Source organism: Gavia stellata, chromosome 2 (assembly GCF_030936135.1).
Source record: "Gavia stellata isolate bGavSte3 chromosome 2, bGavSte3.hap2, whole genome shotgun sequence".
NCBI classification, from domain to species: Eukaryota; Metazoa; Chordata; class Aves; order Gaviiformes; family Gaviidae; genus Gavia; species Gavia stellata.
Genome location: NC_082595.1, coordinates 62792415 through 62818554, shown reverse-complemented (window position 1 = coordinate 62818554; position 26140 = coordinate 62792415). Strand labels below are relative to the sequence as shown.

Here is a 26140-nt window from a genome sequence, read left to right as displayed (position 1 = left end):
TTATATACTTTTTGGCAAATTATTAACACAAAGCAGTCCAAAAGACCCCACTGGATTAAAAAAAGGTGACAATGCACAAATGTTAAAAAAGACACAGTCTTTGTTAAAAAAGAGGGAAAACCAATCTGCAAATGAATGCATTTCTGTAAGGCAACGTTACCTTCAGTTTTCCGTCTACATTTAGCTCACTTTCTGTTGTTGTTCAAGAAATTGTTAGAACTTGGCTTGCTTGAGCTTATCAATGTGGTAACACAGTTTCAGCGCAGGTCCCAGTTTCAGCCCCAGGTATTTCATGATCACGTCACTTTTCAGCAGTAACAAAGCATTGCCATCAATCTCCTGGTTTCAAAAGAGAGAAGGAGAATCAAAATGTGCTAACCCTCTTCCAGTGCTGTGTCCTGACACATTAAACAAGGTGAATCAGAAACAGCATGCCTTTTAGAGTAGAGCTAGCTGAAATGTCATGCATTTTGAAATTTAATGAAAAAATTGAAATCTGAGGTATGATAGAAGGAAACTCTAAAGGAGGGGTTAATCAAATAGTACTTTTTATTCTTCAGGGAACTGTAAGGTTTGTCTAGTTTTTCAATTATTTTGCAATTAAAACATGAGGATTTAAAAAAAAAAATCAGGTTTGCTCTAAGCCCAATTCTGAGAAAAGCCAGTCAGCCTTGAGAGAAGGGAGTGAGTGATGGAGCGAGGGAGAGGGATGTGGCCTCATGAACTGCTAATAGTGCATCTCTGAATCTCAGTTCCAGCTTTGTCCCTGGCTATCTGCATGTTTCACATATCCCCAGTGCACTTACATCTGGTGAGAGAGAGAGAGAGAGATGTATGTCTTTTTCTTAAACTGAAGATAGTAGTAACTTACTTATTTTATTGCATTTATTAATAAAATTTGTTCAGATTTCATTTAACCATCTTGTAAGTGGAGGAAATTACCACCAACTTCAGGTTTTATCCCAGACCTGTTGGCTTGAAAACGTTTTGAAATCACAAAGTGAGCACAAAGTAGCTTGGGTGCACAGAGAAACGGACTGTGTTTTACTATGGACTGTAAAACACAGCAGCTTTCAACTACACTGTCCTTCCTTGGATCCTGAGCTTGCCTGTTTGTTTTCCGACTATATTAGTGGATCTGCTAAAAAATACTGCCCCTCCCCCCAGTCTCCACCACACTTAATGCTTGGACCATTGGGGCTAAAACATAATGAGTGCTATGTGTGTGTGCATAGATACACAGGTATATACACATACTAAAGCTGTATATATTGTATTCTGTTTGTGATGGTGAGATCTCTCCTCTGTGATCTATTACCTACTAATTAAGCAATACTATGGATCCTAATTTGCCCTGATCATTATTATTCCATTCAGTAGGTGATTTAGCTGATGAACAGCTAAGGTCACTTTCTGATTAACTCAATCAATTAATGCTCTTAATTTTGCAACCCCCGCTCTATCCATAATAGAAACTCTCTTTACCTCCCCCCCTCCTTCCCATTATTTTAAGGAAGCTAAGGGAAAGTAAGAATAAGTATTACATGTCATTAATATTTGCATAAGAAAGAAAAACATACTCCTGGAACTGTGGTGCCATAGGGTAGAAACACTGTCAAGGGTTTGGTGCAGAGGCAGCTGTTTCTAAATGTTGACTTCAGCATTTTATTACTTCCTTTATTATTACCGTGTAGGGGTCAAAATTAAACTCCATGACAAGAGTATGCCAGAGGGAGCATTCAATATCCAATTAAATATCCCATATTAGCCACGTCCCTGTGCAGATTGTTGGCTTGACTTTTCTACAGTATTACTGTGTCAGCCCTTTTAAAAATAATTTAAAAAAGAAGGATTCTCTAGCATGGTCCCCAAATCTGCAATAGCACTACCAGAACATCTTGAACCAGATTTGGAGCTGGTAAAATTCAGTGCTATCAGTGCAATTAGCTCGTTTCACATGAGTTGCAATCTGTCCCACTGCAAGTTAGAATATTGCAGGAGATCATTGGCATGTTCCTGCAAGGAGATGGACAAAGCAAATATATGAGCTGCGAGGTCATGATACAGTGGGTATAAACATACAGCTTCCACCTGCAAGAATGAGTATTACTGTGTTTGTGCCGGCTTCTTGCAGCACGGGTTCTGAGGATGCTGTTCAAAAAGCAGAGTAGCCCCTAAACAAGCCCTGTGCCATGCGAACAAGAATTGCACTTGGTGGTGGATGTCCCCCAGGATGAGGCTTTTCATGAGAAAGGTTAAAGTCCCCATTTTCATGGGTGTTTAAGCACTTAATTCTGAGTAAAATGAAAGACTTCAGGATCTATATCCTGCTTGGGATATGTATATCTCTCCCTACTTTTGTATTCTGCAATCTCGTGAACGGACACCAACCCTGATAAGGCTACCACCTGTGACAGGAGTGCACCGAGTGGCAGCTCAGTGGTCAGTGCTCAAACACTCGAGATGGAGGTCTAGGGAAAGATGCATGCTCACAAGTCTGATGTCTAGCACTGGCAGAGACAGGTTTCTATTTGAATAAATCGGATTAATTATGTTAAACTCAGAGGTTTTGTCTCTTTCATACATGCATTTGCCAATCACTGGCCACAATTAAACTGTCAGACCATAACATTCCTTCAGTCCCTTCCATCTTGAGTTTTCTACCTGCTAATTCCCTGTGTAACTCTTTCCCCTTCTCCATTTTCCTCTCTCAGTCTTTCTACCAAGTCTTTCTTGCTGAGAGAGCACTGCATGGGGCTTTCACGCACTGCTGCTACAAGGTCCCTGCCAGGCCGATGGCTCCTTTGCATGAGGCCAAAAGAGCTATCAGTTACGGGATAGGCTTTCCTTGGCACACGTCCCTGCCGAGGGAGCAGGGAACAGCAGAGGGGAGGTAGTAGGCACTTTCGTGGTCGTTGGTGGACAATCTCAGGAGCTGCCTGTGACAGAGCTCCTTGGGTGTCTTGGCAAGAAGAAAGGCTTCTGTTCCTGATGGGAAGAGCAGAGCCACGGTCATCCTGCAATGCATATGGCAGCTGTGCAGGATGCAAGCTGCACCTCCTTACTGCACCCTGGGAGAGCCAGCTCCGGGGATGGTCAGCACGCAAATGGCTTAATATGGCAGTGGGAAAGAGCACTGCCCGCACACAGGATACCTCCCCCAGCCTTTTCTTCCTGGCGGTCCCGCCACCCTCTCCTTCCCAGTGTCATAGCTCAGATGAGTTGATTGCCAAAGCAACGATTTCAGGTGATAGCTGGGCCCGGTCGATGACGGTAAGTGCTTCTAAGTAAATTATGCACCTGCTTCGTAGAAAGATTGAACATACAGGAAGATATGGCTAAGGTTAATGGACAGATCACTTGTCTCTCACCCCTGGGGTCTCTGTACTAATTCAGATGAGATTTGAAGGCTGAAAAATTGCAGGGACGTATATAACTCAAAGGCATAATTGAATTGAGTTGTGTGGCGATCTTACCCAGGTTCTCACTCATATGGCATATTTTACAAGGAAACCAATGATAAGTAGAGCCCATGGGTGCTGGCTGTTCAACAAAGGATGACAGGGACATTCTTTAGTGGCAATATAGCTTGGTCTCTTTGGTCACAGAGCAGCTGTAGTATCATGGCATGCTCAAGTGCAGCTGGCCCATGACTGCCTGGAGCATGTCACTGCCCTGTTGCTAGATAAAAGCATGCTGTGCCATCTTTTGCTGCAAGTGGAAACTAGACAAAACCAGAGCTTTTGCACTGCCCATATTTACAAGATGAATTTTAAATGTTTCTTGTCTTTGGGATGTACCTGTATGCCTCAGACCATGGCAATTCTCTCTCCCTTGCATGAAGAGTTTTTCTCTTGATGCACAGCCCCTTCTGATAGTGTCAAAAACTCATGCTAAAGCAAGTTCCTTTAAATCTGAAGGTGGCTTGTTTATTTGCCTGGTTACCCACATGGCCAACATAGGCCATGTTTTCATTATCAGCTTACAAGGCAGATCTGACTTCCCTGCAGAAGACAGGGAAAGTAGTCTGGCAGCTGAACTGTAATTGCAGATTTGGTCCTTGCACCACTGTGCCTGCTCTGTTCTCATCCCACCGGCCTATCTGCAGAATTGCAGATGGCCTCAATACCTGCCTAGGGTGAGCAGACATCAAGGCCTGTGTTCATCTTCATTTTCATCTGCTCCTGAGCCACCTCCTCTCCTCAGTATCTGGAAAGCCTGCATCCAGGGTGTAGCTGGAATTCCACCAGTTGTCTCCCTCAGCTCTTGCCTGCAGCCCCACATTCCCACACATCCCTGCTCGTACACGAGCAAGGAGTGGTACCTGGTGATCAAGCCTTCTCACTTGCTTTGCAACCTGAGGTGCTATTCAGGAGTGAGGGCTGGGGAGCTCTTCTTGTTTAGACCTAGGTCCAGGCACTTACATCCAAAGCTATGACTTCCAGCTGAACACAAGTGAGTCACTTGTAGGGTAAAATCCATTTTCATAGCCCGACTGAATTGATCAAGGAGGGATGGAAAAGGAGGAGGAGGCTGAAGATGCTATTAGATGCATCGGTGCCAACTCCATATATAGCAGCAGAACAAGAAACTCCAGATCAGGTGAGTGTTTGCAGTCTTCCCCTTTACTAATTAAGGATAATATAATTTCCACCACTGGCAATTGCCTAGCGAAAGCAACTATCATATTCTCCAGTGAGTCAGCAGGTCTGTTAAAATTTGGTTATATAGTTACATAATACTGAGGGGAAAAAGATTAAAAGCTTGGTTGTTTCGGGTTTCTCCTGCTAAATATCTAGAGACATATAAAAAATGCTTTTCAGAGAAGAATCATAGGTACCCTGGGAAAAAGTTGTCATTGAGACGAGGCTTTTTTGTGCCAATGTGACAATGAAAAATAAGCATCAGATCCTCTGTGCTTTCTTTTAGGCTTGGCATAGAAACAATTTACGCTGGTGTAGTTGGGAACAAACAGCATTTTCTCAAGACATTGTTAGGGTCTCCCCTTTGAAGGATAAATGGAATAGAATTAGAATTAGAATTGGATTGGAAAGGTTGGAAAAGACCTTTAAGACCATCAAGTCCAACGTAAACCTAACACTGACAAGTCCACCACTAACCATAGAATAGGATAGCATAGAATAGCATAGCATAGCATAGCATAGCATACAATAAAATAGAATAGAATAGAATAGAATAGAATAGAATAACATAGAATAATTGAGTTGGAAGGGACCTACAATGATCATCTAGTCCAACTGCCTGACCACTTCAGGGCTGACCAGAAGTTAAAGCATGTTATTAAGGGCATTGTCCAAATGCCTCTTAAACACAGATGGGCTTGGGGCATCGACCTCCTTTCTAGGAAGCCTGTTGCAGTGTTTGACCACCCTCTCAGGTGATAAGTGGACATTGCTTCAACCCAAACCCCCCAGCGGTGCTGAACACCTTGCAGGGCCCTGCGTTCAACCTGGCTGAGCACAATCACTGCCTATAGCAGCCAAAGGCAGCTGAGGGGGTGTGTGTGATGTGTACTGGCTGTCTGTTGGGACTGCCCATGCACTTGGCTTAAATTACCCAGAAGTGGTAAGGGCAGCCTTCTACATACGTGTTTTCTGAAGAGCTCCACGTGGGGACCTAAAGCGTGAGGGTCTGCATCCTTCACAAACCAAACCACATCGTCCACCGTCCAGGTCAAAGGATTCTTGCTTGATGGCCGAGCCGTGTCTTGTTGTTCTGGTGAAGGACTTGAGGCTATCGGTACAAAAAAGCCCACAACAGCGCATTACAATGGCACGCAACGGTTTCCTTGGTCTGTGAGTGTGCAGTGGTATGGCAGCCTCACTGCAGCGTTGGATGTTGGATCGGTGTGTGCAAGTATCAGCCTGAGATGGTGGGGTGGAGAGAGAATGGGTCTTGGAGCAGTTTCCAATCTGACTGCTTATCAGGAGACACGATCCCAGCTGGCAAATTGCGTTAAAAAACATGAAACCCTCAGGTTCCTGCTGCAGAAGGGAAACTGTGCCAGCTGCCAGGCTCTTAAACCGAGCTGCCCCTGCTGTCTGATCTGCAAGCATCAGGGATCTTGGCTCAAGAAGACACCACCGTCCCACCTGGAGAGAAAGCGCTTCAGCACTAAACAAAGGAGTTTGCCATTGAATGCAAAGGCTAGAGGATGAAAACAGGATTTAGCAAATACGTTTTTTTTTCTTCGCATTCAGATATTGAGGCTTATCTTAGAGCTTAAAGGAAGGTTTCTGGTCCATATCCTCCTAATCTTAGGCTCTCACGAAGCCTAGGATGGTCCCAAATGAATGCCTATTTGGAAAGCTACTAAAACACATGAAGATGAACATTGCACATGTGACTTTTTAATGGTATAAGCCCTGGATGATTTAAGGTCACTTTGGCTTTCTGTAGCTTTAAATCAAGTGAATAAAGGCACATTGGAATGAAAGTGCATTTATGTTTTTATTCTTAGTCTCCACAGAATTATAAATCTCAGCCTCCACGTGAATATAATTTGCACCCCCACTTACGCTGCTTCACTATTACAAGATCTATATTATGCTAGGTTACAGGAAGGCTGTTTAAATTCGTTTATATCCACACCAAGCAAAGTTTGCATTAGCAGGCAGCAGCACACAGATGTATAAAATGTTACTTGCCCAGACCTGCTCATCTCTTTCCATTAAGGCCCAGTTTTAGTGAGAGAGGTGCAAAAGGTAAGCAAGCAGGCATTACAGAAGACAGAAGAGAAAACAGAAGAGTGCAAGTAGAGGGAGACCACAGATACCTAAACTGGAGCCTGGACAAGCTCCAGGTAGCCAAGAGGGCCATCAGAGCTGCTGAGGAGAGAAGGGCTGAGCTCTCCAGAGTAATACTGAGCTTATAAAGACAGATGAAGTGTATGAGAATCCCCATGCATGACTCAAAACACGATCCTAATGCTTGTGAGCAAATGTAGGGGGCTGGGTTTGTGACTTATGTAGATTGTCATTGCATTGACTTCAATAGAGCCATGCTGATTTATATTAGCGGAGGATCTGCCCGTATATGCACAGTAATGGTTTTATGTGCATATTGGTCATTTTTTTTCTTGCCACCATGCTCATCTAAGAGCATAATGTAATGAGGTATATTTTGCAGTTACGAAGGATGAACTCCAGTAAGCAGCAGTGCTGTGAATGTGCAAATCTGGTCGATGGGCTTCATAATGGGATGTGATGTAAATATCATGATAATTACATTCTCATTTGCTAAGTCACTGTTCTGGATATAAAGGACAAGGAATAGCTGCAGGTCCTCTTAATTAGACAGTGAGGATTGGTGTTCATATGGACTCAGGCGACCCTGGGCTCCACTCACAGAACAAATGCAATACACAATGGTACAGACACCATCTGGAGCCTTTGGCATGAAACGATGAAGACAAAGAGTGCAAAACGAGCAGGGTAATCTTGGCCAACCCCTGGATCATCAGGAACATCGAGTAATTTTTGTCAGGCACAAGTGGGAGAACTGAGACTTGTCTTGGAGGCAGAGGGGTGAGTATTTCTCCCCTACCTGATCTGCCAATGGTCTGGGTGCCAGCTGATGTGTGGAGATACTGGGCACCTCAGCACCTCAAACCAAAGGTCAGGGAGAAAACCAGGCTTTCGCAAACCAGACAGAAAATAGAGAGGGGAGAGAAAGGTTTGGCCGTGCCCAAAGGACTGCGGAAGTTTCTATGTTACTGCCATAATGTGGTTGGGGGAGGTGTTGTGCTACTAGTAAGGATCACATTTTTTCCCTTAAATTTGTATGAATGTAAGGAAAGCCCAGGGGACTTAGCCTGGGATTCACACCGGGCACAGAGAGAGCAGCCCCCAGCCCAGTGACTCTTGCCCGCAACCCGCTGCTTCCAGAAATGCCAGGAAAGGGCAGAGGGGAACAGAAAGCCTCGAGAGCAGTTGGGAGCCTTCACAGGTATTGGAAATATCTGTAATGAAAGGAAGTGGGATGAGAAGAAAAGGTTGAAATGACAGGGGAATTCTATTCACTCCTTTGCAATCTAGCAATCGATAGCATAAATCTGATTTTTTTAAAGACAAATATATAAATGACCTTTCTAAAGAGCCCACATGGCTAGAACTCTTCCAGGCCCTAGCAGGTGAAGATAACCCTTTCAAATCCCTACCTGAGGTATAATATAATAATAGAAAAACAAGAGTTATGTGTAGATACTAACTCTTCAAAGATTGTTTTGTCTTTATTTACCTACCTAGAGTCAAGTCCTGGGTTCTCTACTGCTTTTTCATTAATTAAAATGTGTTATTTTACTTGTGTGTAAGGGGCTAGCTTTAAATGTTGTTAGTAAAACTGGGATACCACCAGCTTGCAGACAACTATCTTCAACACAGTTTGTAGCTAGTGAGTCTGGAAACAATCTGTTTTTCCATATCTTTTAAAATGTATTTTGTTGTTTAATTTTCTCTGACTTTTTAACATTGTAGTTTACACATTTAAGTGTAATCTCTCTATTTACAAAAGAAAATAAATCATTTCATGTCTACACAAAGGCATGGGGTTTGTTTCAATAGCATCACTTTGCTGAAAGATTATATTAAGCACAAAAGTGTTTGATGGCAGCAGGGCAAGTACTATACATTTTTTCTTATCTGAAGGTATTCACACTTAACCTAAGAATTAGACAAATGAGGAACTCTCATGTCTCCCGGGTATCCTATGCCGTCCTGTCATCAGAATTAATCAAGATGATAATGAATACTCAGATTACAAAGAGATGGGAGTGCTCGCGACCAATAATTATTTTTAGAGATCGTAATCTAGGTCAAATCCAATTTCCTGTTTTTGACAGGTGGCAAAAATTTGTCAAATTAATGGAATGGGATATGGAAATTTAGATAATCAGAGGGAAGCACTTCCCCCTCCTGCCTGAAGCAGTGTCTGGGAAGGAGAGTGAAGAAGTTCCTCTGCAGGGGAAGGTCTCAGGGCATCTCAGTCAAGACCATTGCCTGTGCAGAAATGGATGGAGATACCGGCTCAGTGGCCAAAGCCCAGCGAAGACGATGGAAAGACGTGGCCTGGCTTGGCCTGAGCTCTCACCCCATGCAGGCTTTTCTCTGCCTCCCATCTCTGGCCTTGGGACCTTCCTGAGAAGGAAGATGGAGAGAGAGAAAGCCAACAGCCGAACGGCTGCAGAGGCATGACAAGGAAATCTGATGCTAAAATGGAGTTAAACCTGCGAAAGAAGGAAAAATAAATAACAGACTCCCTAAATATGTTCTTGGCAAACAAACAGAGCCCAGAGGGAGTACGGTCATTGATAGATAAGAGTGGAAAGGGAGTGACAGATGAACTTTAATATTGCTGCAGGCCTAAATGATTTCTTTGCCTCAGGGGAGGGGGGTGGGAATGAAATTTTAAAGGGTTCTCTCTGATTGCACTGGAGCAGATAAGGAGCAGCAGATCTACTGAAACTAAGCAGAAGTAGCAGACCCTCAAAGGCGCGGAGAAATGGGAATTATTTTAAAAAACAAACCACCTCCCACTATAAACAAGGACAGGAGGAAGGTTTTGTAGAAGACACTTTTCTAAAAGTCTAGGGCACACAAAGCAGGAGAAGCGAGAGGCATCAGAAAAGTAGGTGTGTGGGAGAACACAATTACAGGATATTTATGGGGGGGGAGGTTGATGAGCCACAATCAGCAGAGAGCTCTGGAAAGAAGATTGGGCTTAGCATGTCGATTTGCACTGGCAGGTGCTTGCAGGAGATGCCATGCACCACCAGGCTGGTGGTCTCAGCCCTGCGGCGTGGCAGGGCAGAGTCCTTGTCCCACCAGCCCAGCGGCTGCTCCTGCTCCCGGCATGACACGCACCGCGTGGGGATGCAACATTGCAGGTGCTCCTCTGCCCACTGCAAGAGCAGCCCAGCATCCAGCTGCAGGAGATGCAGCCATGGGCTGGCATTAAATATATATTTGGGCTTTTCTTGATTTTCCTGTCTTTTGCAGGGACGGGGGGAAAATAGGCAGCTCATTGAAAGCATCGAACCTTTCAAGCTGTAAATGTCCTCAAAAATTAACAGGCAGGTTGTGTTTGCCGAAGAAGTGGTACCCAGCGCTGAGCCCCGCAATGCCGTCAGCAGCTCCTTTGACACTTCTTTGGGGAGGTGCTGGATCTGGCCCCCGCCAGGGTGCTTGCAGTATTATTCTGGAAAAAGAGAAACTTCAAACCCTGTGCCCCCAAATGTTTTCAGGAAATAAATGTTTTAGCAAGCAGGATTGCCTCTTTAACAAAGGCCCTCAGGTGATAATAATTAACTGCTAATATTGGATAATAAAATCTACATAAAAATAACAAGCTACAGGGCAAGGTTAAGGTTATTACGTTGTGGTTGAACGCGCAATTCTTCATACTTGGAATAAAGGCTTTGTTTGTTATGTAAGCAGTCTTGGAAAGGTTTATGATGTCCTTGACTATTCCTTCCCTGATTTAAGAGCTTCAATTTGGCAAATGATGACAGGAAAGTGCATGTTTATCTGTTAGCAGCCCCAACTGGCTTTCTGAAATGAGATTTTTTTGTTGTTGTTGTTCGGAATTTTTTAGCATAATCATGGAGAATTGGGCATCAAGCTTCCGATCGCATTAATGAGAGCTTTGAGGTTTAATCTCATCCATTCCGCTTGAAAGACGTGTTCTGCTACACACTGAGATACATTTTATGGTTATGGGTTTTTCCATGATATTTGCCCACCATGATAAATAAGGCAAGCTATTTTTCAAAAATATCCATAATTAAAGATCATTGGTTTGAGGTTTCAGAGAGAAATTTTTCCTCTTTTTAATAAGTCCTGCCCATCTCTGCCTTGTAAGTATGCAAACTGAGGAGGGTAAGAACAGAGACTGGCATGCACCTATCACTCATCTTTGCTCACTTATGATTCAGCAGCATATAAATTATCCCTAGAAAGAGGAAAAACACACACAGAAGCATTGTAGTGAAAGCGCAGATTCCAAAGACCTTTGCAAGAGAGATTTTGTGAAGATAGTAATCAAACTTCAGTGCGGCTGCACTAAGGCAATTGCAGAAAAATGTGTATTTTAAAAGTCTGGGATTGCCAGTAGAAGTGGAAGCAGCATGGTGGGTGAAAGTATGATAGCTGTGAAGAAATACAGTCTCTAATTTTAAGGAGGAGCAGGCAATCCTTTGTAGGACTGTATGGTGGGAATTCCAGAGTTACAGAGCTGACGCTATCGCAAACAGAGTAGGAGATGAAACCAGGCTGTGACTGGTAACAGCACAGTTTCTTTAATGCTAGAAGTGATATCATAATGAATCTGTGAGCACCTTGACTTCATGGATGTTGCTGTGTTGCACATCACAGCCACTGAAAACTGCCTGGCTGTGTCTAAGAGCAAACGGCTCTCCTCTGCCTCAGAGGACCCAACTCCTGCCGTGGACTGCGGGAGACTCTCTGCTGGAGGCTCCAGAAAGCAGCTGAGTGGATCAGAGGAAATGTGATGCATAGTGGTGGCTCAAATGTGCACTAGCCATTTGTACAGTGGTGGATATTGGTAGAGCACAGGGGATTGCTATTCCTCCTATTGGAGACCTTGGCAGCAAACCCATCTCCATATGGGTTTGCGTGTACCTTTATGGCAGATCCTAATCTACAATGGATGATACTGGGACTAATAAATTGTTAATAATTGTAAATGATCAATATAAACAAACTAATTACTGTTTTCATGATGTTCACTGCATAACTGTCAGTTTTAGGGAGCCTTTACTGTTGACCTGGCCAAGCAACCCAGAGGTCCCAGATGAGCTAGTCTTTGCAAGTGTCAAATGCATGTCACAAGAAACATACTAAGCAGTTTTAGGATGAGTCCTGTTACCCCAGAGTATCATATGTGGCAACTTAAGGTCACCTGGCCCTGATTCAAAGACAACCAAATATCACGGGTGCCTGGCCCAAAAGCAATCTCTTCCTCTTTGCTCCTCAAAGTGCTTTAATATGTTTCAAGCTAGAGGGATATCGGAACCTGCAAAGCCTATTGCATAGCCCCTGTATGACTTTTCTGAGACAGGGAGACAGTGGCATTCACAGTCAGAAACAAGAAGGGAAAGTAATTCAGAGGATCAAGTACTTTGTGGATGCTGAAAATGCACAAAGTATTCAATAAGCCATTGGGTGATTCAGGGAAGAAAAGTCTATGAAGGGTTACTAAATATGAATCCACCACTTCTGGTTCAGGAAACTTTGAGCCACAAATTTCTGAAGGTGGAGAGGGTAGTGGGGAAGCACCACCATCTCTGCACTTACCCCTTTCCTGGGGGTGTGCTGCCATCTCATGCTGGACACAGGATGCACAGCTAGGCAGACCTTTGCTCTGAACTGCTCTGACCCTTCCTATGTTCTACAAAGAGATAACAACTGATCCCATGCAGAATGATAAAGATTTTCAAAGCAAGCAAGTAACAACGTTGTTAAATCTTGGCTCTTCACAGCTGCCAACTAAAAAGCTTGACGAAAGGGTACCAGTTCTGCTAGGAGGCTCTAGGGAAGCAGTGGGAGAGGGGCAAATGAATCCTGTGCACAGTAAGCCTCTTGTCCTCCCAGCACCTGATTATGCCTGCCCAAGAGGCACTGGACAAGGTCTGAAAGAAAGTGGCTTTTCATTTCCTTTTCTTTGTAACTGAGGCCCCCAGTTCTTAGTAACAACCTTTTAAAAGTTGTTTGCAGTAGTGCATTTCTATACTATCCACTTTGCTTTGAGTTAAGTTGACTCAATAAGTAAAGAAAAAATAAAGATGAGAACCAAACGCTTAGCTGTGCTCTGTATAATAGAGTAACACAGGGGTAAACCAAGGAAACAAGTGTGCAAGAATAGTAACAAAGTGAGTGATGGTTTTGGGTAGGTATTGAATATTTAGGAAGGCAAACTTAGAATAACAAAGAAATACAAGGGTAAATACTAGTAATACATATTTTGGAAGAATAATGTTCTAAGATAGTAAATAGTGGAAGTTCAGGAACAAGAAATAATACAGGTGTTGGGGAGGTGAGGGATGTGAGCGAATTATGCAAAGATCTGCGGCTACTGGAAAGAGTCTCTGGAGAGGCTACCAAGCAAGAATATGCAGAATCACTTGCAATTTCCAGGGGAAATGCAAGGGCAGAAATACAGTGTAATGAGCTAATGGTAGACAAAGGGGCTAGAGGAACCAGGAAGGCTTCTGCAAATATATCAAGATTAAAAAAAAAAAAAAAAACTAGAGTGACAGTAGGTTCCATTAATAAATGAGGAAGAGAAAGAAATTAATGACTTAAAAATGGCTGAGACACTCAACCCCTTTGTTAGATCTATCTTCAAGATGAAAAATGCATAAACGAAATTTGAATAATTAGTAAGGGGTGAAGACACTGCTCAAATCACTACTGATAAAGACCTGTTAATGGAGAACTTGGAAAATGCAAACAAAGACAAAGTTAACAGAAGTTCAGGGAATTAGCTAGCCCATTTGATGAACCCAGGTCATTTCTAGAGAAAAAATATCATGGCTAATAGGGAATATAGGTAATGAGCAGAGCAACTGACCCAGCAAACCTAAATCCTAGTCGGGCAGCTGGACAAAAATACAAAGAGAGGGAAGAAGAGGGTTACTGAATGCAGTAGTTCCCATGGCATCCCTTGAATTTGCAGATAAACTTCTTGTGACTTTGCTTCCTGAAGGATAAAAGAGCCTTGAGCAGTGAGCTGGATGATTTCTAAAAATATATGTTTTGCTGGGCAGTCTTTTTCAAGCAAAATCTTGCCTGATTCATGATTAAAGGGGCAGGATGAGCCACGCAGCTAGGAAGCAAAACCTTTTGCTAAAATGGTTTGAGGTAGGCACTAATATTTAGGTTTGCTCTGCATCGTATCTTGTACACAGCTGGTGTCACACAAATAACCTGCCTGTACCTGCCTGTAGGCAGTATCAGTCTTTTGGAGGAATGCCTCATATATTAATATTTATATCTGTAAGTTGATAATGGCAGTTGTGATTGCCACACAATTATACATAATACATATGTTTACATAATTAATAACAGCATTAGAAAACATTCACCTTTTTACTTAATGATGAACAGATTGATTTTGTGTTTACATAGGTTGTTATTTCTCCTTCTAAATGGAAGCACATGTGGTCTGGATGGATGTCAACCCAGACCCACTTCACTCATTTTCCTGGGAATTTGGGACTGAGTTAAGACTCCAGCATGGTACCAGCATAGCAACATACATTGCTAAATGGAGGATGTTACATTACCGCTTCTCTTTCCTTCGAGATAGGTCCCGTTCCTCGTTGGACTGGAGGTCTGATGCCGCAGGCCAGTAGACGAGGACTCCCCTGAAGACATCTGGGCAGAACGATAGCTACAGGAGGAAGAGGAGCCTCCAGCAGGACATCCGTCTGCAGGACTCTGCCGCATGGTGTACATGGAGCCCATGCAACTGAAGGCAGAATCGGCAGGATCCACGCTGTACCGCTTCATATTTGCAGGATCAACCAGGTAGTCCTCAGGTATGACCGTTTCTGCTCAGGAAGCCAAGACACAAAAGAAACATCAGTAAAACAGAACCAGTTTTAATTCAGCCCTTGAAAAAATTATATATATATTTTTGCCAAAAAGTTTAACTCCGTTTCCAGCTTTCTGTACAGACAGCTGGCTCCAGGGGGGATTCTTGCTGAGAATCAATAAATAATGAAGGGATGCACAACCACTCAGAAGTCAGTAGAGTCACAACAGGGAAACTATGGCTTGATGTGACTCATCCATGTCAGCTTATGGCAATATTCTCTGCAAAGTCCTGCGCTACTGACTGACAGGTCCCATTTGCCTCATGGTGCTCCTCGAATACCACCGAGACTGGAGAATTGTGCAGCTATTGTTTGCTCTGTCTTTTGTTTAAAAACATGAAAGTTGAAAGGAAGAAGGCAGAGGGGGACAACAGGACAGGCAGTTTGTTGGGTTCATAACACCTGGCAGCCAGTAGGAGGGAGGGAAGGTAACAAACCAAAGCATTCTGGCTGCAACTACCAAAATTAATCAGAAAATATCCTCAGCTGCAGACATCCAGCAGGCCCGGTATACTGCAAGAAGAGGCTTGATGGCTGACGAGCACACCCAAGGTTTATCACAGGCAGAGATGTGTGAGTAAGTGACTTGGACCCAGCTCGGGTTCAGACACACGTGCCGACATCACGGACCTAGGTCCAGGTCTGTCTTGCTTCACTGTCTGGACTGAGACTTCCATGTCTGTGTCATCGTCCTCCTCTGGCTAGTCCCAGTCTCCTCCCAACAGGCCTCGGTGTCCAAGCTCCTTCCTACTTGCCCTTTTTGTCTTAACAGAACATAGTCAAAGCTATTCCTCCTCCTCATTCCCACTGCCATTTTCCCTGCAAAACCAGCCCTCCCCTCACCCAGCCCCAGGACCCTCTCCGCCACCACCACCACCATCATCACCATCTCCATCACCACCACTGGGATACAAGCAGAGCCCCTGGAAACCTCTCTGAGATCCAAACCTTCACATAACCCCTACAAATACTGGCAACTTGCACTTCAGAGATTCCCACTCTCACTGGGTGAAACAAGGTGTTAATGTCTGGCAGGCAGGGAACCCCCAGATTAGGAAAGTGCCTCCCATTGCCCCATGACGTTTCTTTGAGCTGTTTAAATCCTCATCACACATACTCTCCCTCCAGACACATCTGAGCAGGGTGAAATTACCCCTGTGATGTCACATGCCTCCTTTTCTGCCTGAGCAACACTCTCTTCCCAATGTATTGTGTAGCCTTATTGAGTAACAAGAATTTATGCTGTAATTTATGCTACAAGACCCAAACCCCATCACTAATACATGCTGAGGCTGTATATAATAGAGTTTTCCTTTTAATTTACTTTTTTACTCTTTTCCTTTGAAAAAGAAAACCTTGGCAGCTGCATACAGTAGTTGATGTTAAACAAACATGATTTAGTTTGACAACTCAAATACTCAAGAGTTGTGCCATGCCAGCATCCTGGCTTGTGTGTCAAGCCACAACAGTTTTGTGTTACATGATTGCCTGACTTTTCATTCTGTTGTTGCTGTCTTTTAAAACTTTGTCCCATTCTGGGCCAAGGCTGGAGTTGCCATAAGGCAAACATCAGATCTGAAGGACTGCTGTAAATGTGAAGTTTCCTCGGTTTTGGGCATTTGCCCTTGCAACTGCAAATAACTTTCCTTTAGCAAGACTTTTATCCCTTAGATAATTTGAATTCTTACAGTGTGCGTTCAGGTATCCTGCTGTTTGCCAGGGATTTCTGAGCTTGATTCTCACACAAATACAGATAGGGTGTAATTCAATTGAATTCAACGGAGTTCAGCTAACATAACACTAGCGTAATAGAAATGGGAATCAGACACTCTGAACCTTTCTCTCTAACCTCCAACAGATGCCAAAATTGTATAGCAATCGAGCTAAATACCTTGCTTTTCAGACTCCTCCCAATAAACCAAAGAAAATCCAATCAAGCCTTCTCATTCAAAGGAATTTAATTACTGTGTAGAACACTTGCAATAAAAGCCTCTTACGCATAAAGAAGACAGCTCTTTCTGCAGCATCCTGCCTGCACCGCATGGAATAATTATGCCTCTTGTGAATCATTACCTCTTTATTCCAGGAAAAGAATGCTCTTTTAATATGATTACAATATGAAGAAGACACAGACTATCAAAACAACAAACAGCACGTTAAATGAGCCCTGCTAAATAAACAGCATACAGATTTTATTACTACAGATATAAATTACTCCAAAATTTGTGAGCGGACACCAGGGATTTTTTTGACTGATGTCAGACTCTGTCAGTAGTCTGTGTGAAATAAGACATGTGTGGGTGAAACCTTCTCATGGAAGGACACCCATGAGTTCTGTACGAGACTATGACTACGACGAGGAGCGAGATGCCGTCAGTTCTGTTCCTGACTCTGCCTAAGACTCTTTTCTTGATCTAGATGAATTTATTCCACATGTCTCTCCTTTGGACTCCAAAATGGGAGTAATGATGCCTATTGCCATGGACCAAGCAGGAGCCTCCATTCATTACTGTTTGAAACATGCCCCAGTGGAAGGTGCTCTGGGAATTTGAAAAGTGATATTCCTGTCTTCATTGGACAGGGGGGAGCAGGGATCATCTCAAGGTTTCTAAGCAAGCCTTTTCAGAGCTCCTGATCTTCAAGTTGACATGAGCAGTCAGTAGGTTAGTAGAGCAACTCATCAGAGTCGCCTCCTCCTGACCAAAAGAAGCTCATGAGGAAATGCAGGTCACAGTTAGATTAGGAAAAAGGAGACGCCGCATTCAAATACGTGTGGTTACAGGTTTTAACTCGTACAGTTGTAAAAGATGCTGGTCAGATTCTGTGCTCCCTGCTGAGTGCAGGCTGCTTTGTAAAACTGCACAAGCTGGTGCACTTTGAGCAACCATGTCTCCGTGAGCCCATGCCCTGCAACAGTCCACCCAGCCCCAGGAGAGACCCACATATGGGAGGGAAGAGGCAGGCAGGCCTCGGGAACTTTCAGGGCACAGAGAGATCCATTATGCCCCTGTGGGGTGACACAGTCCCTGGTGACACCTCAGGGCAGAAGGTGGCATCTGCATTTCATGACCCCCCTCCTAGCAGCAGAAAAGGAGATGAAGGTGACCAGCAACAGTTGTATGGGTTCACCAAGGATCAGTCACACCTGACCAGCCTGATTGCCTTCTATCATAAAGAGACTGGTTTTGTGGGCAAAGGGAGAGTAGTGGATGTCATTTGCCTTGACTTTAGCAAGGCTTTCAACACCATCTCCCACAATATTCTTGCATCCAAGTTAGAACATTACTGTTGGGCTCATGTAAGGGGTCCAGGGTCCCTTACAGTGGCACGGGAGGCAGCGGGAGGGATGAGCTCCACCGTCCAGAAACTACAAAAGACTGTGGAAGCTTTTTGTGTTCATGTTTCTCCAGCTCCCTGTTTGTTTGTATCACAGAGAAGCTGCGCAGGTTGGGGCTCGACCAATGATGTGTATGAAAATATCTGCATTTTGTAAGCTCCCAGAAGACCTTGTAAAGTGCATGGCTTTCACAGCTACTAATCCCACTTTGACCAATTAGGGAAAACCATGTTTTCTGAGACAATAGAAGAAAACATAACTCTCTATTGAGGTTTAAAATGCAACAGTTTCATAAATCTGTAGCTTACCCCTTCTGTATTCTGTTGCACTTCTTTATTTTATTTTCTAGGTAGTCAGCAGAAGGGCACACACTACTGGGAAATTACTACACAATGTTTTAAAGCAGGATTTATGAGAAAGCTGCTTCAAGCCTTTGCTTTGAGCACAGTAGTCTCCATTACAACTGTTCACCACCCTGAGATGCTCAAGCCATTTTGACATAGTTTTCCTTTCCATTAATGGTCCACAGGCAACTGGATTGAAAAGCCCAAGTCTGTTACATCCAGCACACCTTAAAATGCAGCAAAGGAGAAGATAAAAAACCCAACTGCTTTCCCAATTTAAAAGCGCTCATTTCTTTAGCTGCGTTTTTTTAAGGTAGCAGCCTGTATGGTTCCCAGCCAAATTCCTGAAGATGGGTCAGTTGAGAGTTAAAACAGCATGAGAACCTGCAGCTCACATCCCAGCTCTGCTGCAGACCTCCGGGGTGACCTTGGTCAGGTTATCCGTCATCTCTGGACCACAGTTCTCTATTAGGATGAAGAAAAATTCTTGTTTTATCTCTCACCTCTGTAACATGTTAAGTCCTTTGCCTTGGCAAAGGACTATGCCACTATATGCCACTACAGCGTGCCACATGGATGTATACTGCATGTGTGAATGCAGAACACATACAGTGGACCTTTCGTAGCGTCTGGGAATAGAGACACTCCAGAAAGACAAAAAAATTACGCCTCCCATTGTGCATTAGAAAAGCAAATGAAAATCAATTTCAAGTCAAGCAGGAAATGAAGAAGAGTATATATCCATGAAGATGATCCTTGGCTGATGTTTTCCTGGGCAGATCTAGCTCTCACTTTTCTTCTTTATCTTAAAAAAACCCCAAACTTACTCTGCTAAAATCTCTCCTATAGGTAAAAGCTCTTTCTGCACTCCAGAGACACTCCTGTCCTCTCCAGTCTGCCTTCTCTCCTCTCCTCCCAGGCCAAAAATGTCTTGTGCCGCTTTCCTCACCTGCTGCTTCTCCCACATCACTTCTCATCTCTCTCCCTTTACCTGTCTCAGGCTCCCTTTACTTATACCCCCCACCTGCTCCTCCCTCCATTCTTCCCCATCATATCTTCCTACTGCTTCTTTCATCACATTCCCACCATCTCAACCTTGCACCAGCTCTGATGCTGCTTTCCCACACCACCAGCATCACCCTTTCCCCATTTGGCTAGCTATTTTCCTATCCCCTTTTCTATTTTCCCTCCTCTCGTACCACTGACCTGCATAGCCATTTCTTCCCCAGGCTATTCCTCTTCCATCCGTCTCACATGTTCATTCATCCAGCTTTCCCTTTCCTGTTACCCCCTTGCCTTTCTCTGGGTTTGTCCCCAGATTGCTGCTCGGATGGCAGAACCTGAGTTCAGGGCAGTGAACTGAGACCAGGGTCCCTGTTCCCAGTTAACAGCCCACATCCTGCACAGCCACAGAGTGGCTGCATCTGGGTGAAGATGGCACGGGGCACCGATGGAAACCTGCACCCCCACCTCTGAGCATGCCGGACACTGATCCCCAAACCAGGGAGGTCCTCTTTTACATACCAGGAGCTTCCCGGAACAACTGCCCTTCCTTCTAGGCTAATATTTTTGTGTCATTTCATAACCTTTTACTCCACCAGCTGCAATGCTCGATCATTTGTATTTGCTCTAATTAAATTTCCCATTAACGTCTTTTCCTTGCAGTCAATATAGATTTCTTTCTTTCTTTCTTTTCTCTACGCCCACTCTTCCTTTTTTGTGTCTTGTCTCCTATTCCTCATATCATTTAGTGATGGGCTTTGCCCTCTGACCCTTCCCTGTACTTTTTTAAGTACTACCATATATTTTCTATAATGGGTTGACCAGCTGTGAACTCCATATTTTAAGCGGCATGATATCATAGCTTCCTCAGACCTCTCCTTTCCCTCAGCCAGGGCCAGCCTTTTCTCATCTCCCAGATATTTTGAGAGAAGCCAGCCACAGTGTCAAAATCCCATTGAGAGACTCCTTGTGCAGTTCTATCTTTGCCTGTATTTTATAGATCCTGAGCTTGGCTCCAGCTCCCCAACCAAGGATGGCATTTGCCCTATCTGGGAGGCAGTTGGGGGGAGCGGGAGGGGACAGTTTTAAGCAGCTGTGGAGGTTAGAAACCCTGCATCTCAGCCTCCATGGAAGGAAAAACAAAAGTGGGAAACACAAAAAGCAAATGCAGAAATGCAGAAGGAAATACTTCAGGTGAGTTTAACCATCAGTTCAATTTAGTGTAAGCTGTAGAGGGAAAGAGCAGAGAGATCTAAACAGTATTTAAAAGTGTGAGATACGCCTTGGTTCTGAACTGCTATCTTCTGTTTTAACATCAGCTCTTAAAAGATTAAAAAATAACTTTTTCTGTGTCTGCTAAACAACCTTACACATTTCTGTCCAGTCAGAAACAGACCATGCACCTTATCTTCCTTGTAACTTGAGCCTGCATGCATCTATCTAAAGATAAGAGCTTCCTGTGATGGATTAAGACTTTCCAGCTCTGCCTGCTGTGATTTACTCTGGGATTACAGCACCAGCCCATTCCTTTTAGCTCCATTGCCCATCCATGCAGCACAATGAAAATATGATGTCACCCCTTAGCAGGTGTTTCTGCAGTGTGTCAACGCCACTCTCTGCTGCATGCATCTGCACCCCGCAGGGGTGGGCAAGGACCCAACCTTTTCCACACCAGCCCATGGCTTCCACAGTTTGGCTGCACAAGGAGAGCATTACAGGGAGTGACATCTGGTTCGTGGCAGCATAGCTGAGCTGCTCGCTGCAAGCCAAGGCAGAGTGGTATGGGGACGTGTCCCCAAGGAGCCGCAGCATCCCTGAGGCTGCTGCAGAGAGGCAGCGAGTGAGCAGGCAGCCCAGGGCATCTGCCGACAGCGGTTCAGGGCTGTCATGCCTGCGTTTTTCTGTCTACAGTATAACTTTTGCATCAGTTATAGGAGCACACAATTGCATCCATGGGGGAGAAAAAGGCTCAGTACTAGTCAGTCAGAACAGGAAAATGTAAATAAGCCTCATCCACTTGTGAATGTAGATATTATGAACACTGAAACCATGGTCACACTGTGGAGATAAAACCTGCACTCAATTCTCCAGGGTTTAGTCTGAGGTTTTACTGCACCATGTATCATCTCGCTGCGTCCTAACTGTTAAAAAATATTTTGTGGTAACTGAAATGCCGAATCCCCCAAGGAGAAGCTGCCAGTCAGTTAACATCAAGAATCTAAATTTTTTAGAGACTTTTCCAAAAGCCAGTGTTGTCCTGATTACAAGGACTTCAGCATAAGCAATTTTTTTTCACTATTTAAATGATTTCCCATGAGTGTTTGCAGCCCAGACAACAGCCACATTGTGTTTAATGCAGTAGAACCAGGGAATGAAACTGGCTGGGAACAGATCAACACAGTTTTATTGTCCAAACTGAGTAAAAAGGTAGAGTAAATCCACAAGCTAGCTGCTGACAAATAAATTAGATTTAATAATAAAAGGTGCTCGTGTGTATAAATGACCTATCGAGGACTTTTTTTTTTTTTAAGTGCTTGGGGATGATTGAGTAAATGTCTTGTGTTGCAATGGAGACGTTTGAGTCCTATCTTACAGCATAGGTGAATTGTTTAGGCACTGCATACCCACAAGTGAAAGCAAAGGGATTTCAATGACACAGGGATACAGCCTTTAGATAAAGTCTTCCTTTGGTCTCTTCCTCCTGATTTCAGATCTGCTCCTCCATTCTCTTCCCTTCTCCCTTGCCTTTGTGTTACACCAAAGTGTACATCACGAAAAGGAGATTTATCGGGGTTGTATAGTTTTGTGTCTTAGCGCAGCAGTAGTTCTGCACTGGCAGAGGGAGACAGGAGAGGCTGCGATTGATCTTTTCTGTCTCCAGCTTCTAGCAGTACCTAAAGGGGCTTTTCTATCCAGGTAGTTTATCATGTACTCCATGTGCTTATAAATCAGCATTAATAAGAGTCATAAAAAGCTGTATATAGACTAGAGTAGATGAAAATGACTGTGTTATTTGGAAATTTCAAGGTGTTATATACCAGGATTCTCTGCAGCTGAAGTACTTAATGCATGTCTATTCTGCTACCGCCGTGATGAATCTTGCTGAATTATACTGCTTAGTACTGGCTTAAAATATTTAACAGCAATTTTTTGTTTGAAAAACAAATAATTTGAGACACATGAAGTGAGATGTCTAGAGCAAAGTGCAGTAACTGCAAAACAAGCTGTGTTTGCCCATTAATAACTAATAATCTCATCCAGAAATTAGGTAGAGCACATACAAAGCATGAGCCTGGGCAGGTGTTTATACATAGGTATAAGATCTTTTATAAAGTCTGTGCTTCATTTCTCCCCGCCCAGTGCTGCAGTTCAGCTGGACTTTCTGGTATTTCTTCTGGGGTTTCTTCTGACATATAAATCCAACATAGCTGGGCCCTAAAGCCTTAGTTCCCCTTCACAAATCCTTTCTTTTCCTGCCTTCGCTGCTGCTGCTTCCAATGTCCCTGGCCCATCTCAGTCCCAGCAGTTAGGAACTCACCGATTCCCCTTTCTCAGGTCTTTTTATCCCCTCCTCTCCCCATGAGCCCACAGAGCCCGTTTACCTTCACACCAGTATGCTGTACTGTGCAATGCCTCCAGGAAGCTGGGCTTGCCCCGGGACCACATCCCAGGACTCACCCCCAGCCTCATTACATTTTCCTTAACTTTGGCTTCTCTGCTGAAGTCTAGCAAGCCACTGCCACCTTTTCGTTTAAATCATTTCTGTAGCCTTACCTCTTCCATGAAGAAACCCACCATAAAGTACCCGATTCCCCAAACCTCCAATTGCAGCTTATTTTCAGTGAGAGATGGGGACGTATTTCTCTTCCCAGCTGCTGGTGGTGCAACTCCTCACCTTGCACCCTTACCTTTCTCATCGCTGCCTGTGGCCAGCACCATTCCAGCACAAACACCAACCTGCACATCATCACCAACAGTTTGCTTCTGTTACTCTCTTAATTGCTTTACTCTCCTGCTCTGCACTCATTTTGCCAACAGATGAATGTCCTTCAGGCAGATGCTGTGTGTTACTACTTTCCAAAAGGCACTTTGATGTACTCTGTATAATTACTGCAAACAAATAAATCCTAAGGATCTGGGGGGCATGTTGATTAAACAGGGGCCAAGAATTTTCAAGAAAAAAGTTGATGTTTTATTTCCATGAAACTGGAAATGCCATTGTGTGTGGGTTTCCATTTATTTTGTAGTGAACTGGAAAATGATAAACAGAAGGTAGGTAAAGACAGATGAAGGAGGAAGAGCCTTTTAATCTTTTAATCTAAAAGGCTAAAAAAGAGTGCAACATGGGGGAGGAGAAAAACTAAGCTGAAAAACTGAAGAACATCCAGGCAAAAATCAGTAACGTCCCCAGAAGAAAATTCTGAATCTGCTTTGAAACCTGTCAAATGGAAATGGCTTAAACGCAAGACTCCCTTTTCCCCTCTTTCAGCTGGCTCTGCTTCCTCCCATGGAGGTGCAAGCCCAGGCCCTGCCATAGGCACCATGTACCAGGCAGTCCCAGAAGCAAGGGCCATCTCGTCCAGATTCACAAAACACGAGCAAGTGGTTTTTTCTGTAGTGGATATGATCTCATCCATCACGCTTCATGCATTTACGCCCATCATTGCATCCACTTCCCTTACGCAAACCCTTTGATATGGAAAAATAAAACATCTTTTTTCCCTTCTTTAAACTCCATTTCATAGCTCAGCTCGCTCTTCTAACCTCCGTGGCTGCAGCCCAGGCAATCTCCAGCACTGCTGGTGCCTCTGCCATGGCTCTGAGCACATCTTGGGCTGAAGGACAGAAGGGCCTTTGAACCTCTCCTCATCCACCACTGGGAGCAGAGTGCCTACACCCCCGAGCGGTAGCTTTTCAAAAGGGATGGATTTTCTTGCACCCCCTCAAGACCGTGGAGGTAAAACAGCCCAGCAGAAGGTGGGAAGGAGGATTTCCCTTGGGCTGCCTGCTGGAGGGATGTCTGCTCATAGCTTCATGCTTAGCATCCACAAGGAGTTGCAATTTCATAAACTTAAAGGAACAGAAAGGGACTCTTTCTTCATTTGGGGCTTAGCAAACAGTAATCACACAGCTTAAAGGTCAGAAGGGTCAATTTATCCAATTCTGCCAATTCTATAGAGTTCAGGCAAATTATATCACAGGTGAATTTCATCTCTCCCATCCATCTCTTATTTTTCTTCCTGCCAGGATTTGCCCTTTAGTGTACATTTCATTAGTTTCTTCTGGTCTAGGTTTAAAGGGCCTGAATGCTAAAACCTCTACTACCATCCTCATGAAACACCTCCACAGGAACATTGCCTGACTGTCTCTTTTCTTTCACTCTCCTGCTTTTACTTCTTGCCTCTTGTACCATCCTAAACTGTTCCTGTCCTTCCCCAGGTTTCTGAATGACAACATGCAGCTCCAGCTACAGTCACCTCTCTTTCTGCTGTGCCACAGAGTTACCACCCTGGACATCTCATTTCAGGAGGCCAGTCCTGGGTATGATGCTCCAGCTGCAGGCAGGACCTCAGTGTGGGTGTCCTCGGTGGGATGCCCTGCCCTGGGGCCAGCTGGGTCGGGTCTGGAGAGGCGGAAGGAAGGAAGGAAGGAAGGAAGGAAGGAAGGAAGGAAGGAAGGAAGGGGGGGGGAGGGAAGGAGGAAAGGAAGGAGGAAGAAATGCCTGCAGCCATCCCACCCTTTCTCTGCTCTACTGCAGGCTCTGCCATCAATTCAAATGCCCCAAAGACCAGACAAACTTTTTATATTAGACTTTGCTGTGGTTGGATGGCTTGTGCAGTTCTTCTGCTCCCTCTTTAAGAGTGATCTTAATATTTTATTTATTGTTTAAAGGATAATGTTCATGGTAGAGGAATATATGAGGCAATAAATGGCCTTTGCAGGTAATTAAGTGCTGAAGAGAGCCGAAGCTATTGATAGCCATAAAAGCCATTTATTCTGAGTGTGCTGAGAAGCCAGGAGCACTGTTCCTCATAGCATGCAACAAGACAAGATTAAACAAGCCACAGTACTGGAAAGGGGAAAGACAACATTTTTCTTGCCCTCTCAGGGTTTGAAATTTCTGAGCTGCTGTTTATTTGGTGCTTGGAACAGAAAATATTGATTATAATAATACATGGCTTTCTATCATGTTATTCTTTTTTTCCTAGAAGTTTTAGAAGGGCTTTGCACATGGTGGCAAGAATTATTGCCCTCCTTGGACAGATGCTCAAATAAAGGCACAGCAGGGAAGGGTTATTTGCCTGCACAATCAATGGGAAAGTCTCTGACAAAATCCAGCTCCCAGCCTAGTGTCTTGCCTACTAGTCACATTCTTATAGTGCACTGCTATAGAAACTTCTCATACCAGCTTTTCAAGTGCTTGTAGATAGGAAGAGCCCACCCTCCTATATATAAAGGCAGTGATGTAGCATGGGGTATCTCTACCTCCTGCTGTGCTTCTGCTCCACATGGGGCCCTACCTCCAGCCATGGCCACGAGAAGAGGTGCTGTTCTCCTGTGGACAGTGGTAGGGGACACCATATGGTATCTACACATACAAGTTTGACTTGGCCATGGGAAGAGGAGCAAGGCTGGAACCTTATTCACAGACCTTCCTGTCTTCCCCCCGATGAGGACAAGGATACAGGGTGGCCACAGGAGTCCTTGCATAAAGAAAGATTTGCTGCAGCTACATGCAGCCATGCTCTGCATGGAGCACAGCAGTTGTCTAACAGCACAAAATAACCGAAACACAAGGTTCAGGACAGAAAGAGCAGGGAA

General features: G+C 44.2%; 1 protein-coding gene across 1 annotated transcript in view; it reads right to left on the bottom strand.

Annotated features, from left to right (window-relative positions):
• Positions 1–213: 213 nt before the first annotated feature.
• SCML4 (Scm polycomb group protein like 4) overlaps positions 214–26140 on the bottom strand; it is a 48402-nt gene continuing 22475 nt past the window's right edge. The window contains exons 5-7 of the mRNA XM_059835773.1: positions 14324–14593; positions 5609–5754; positions 214–339 (exon numbers count right to left, since the gene is read on the bottom strand). Coding sequence (XP_059691756.1) covers positions 214–339; positions 5609–5754; positions 14324–14593 — 542 coding nt within the window. The remainder of the gene's footprint in view (positions 340–5608; positions 5755–14323; positions 14594–26140) is intronic.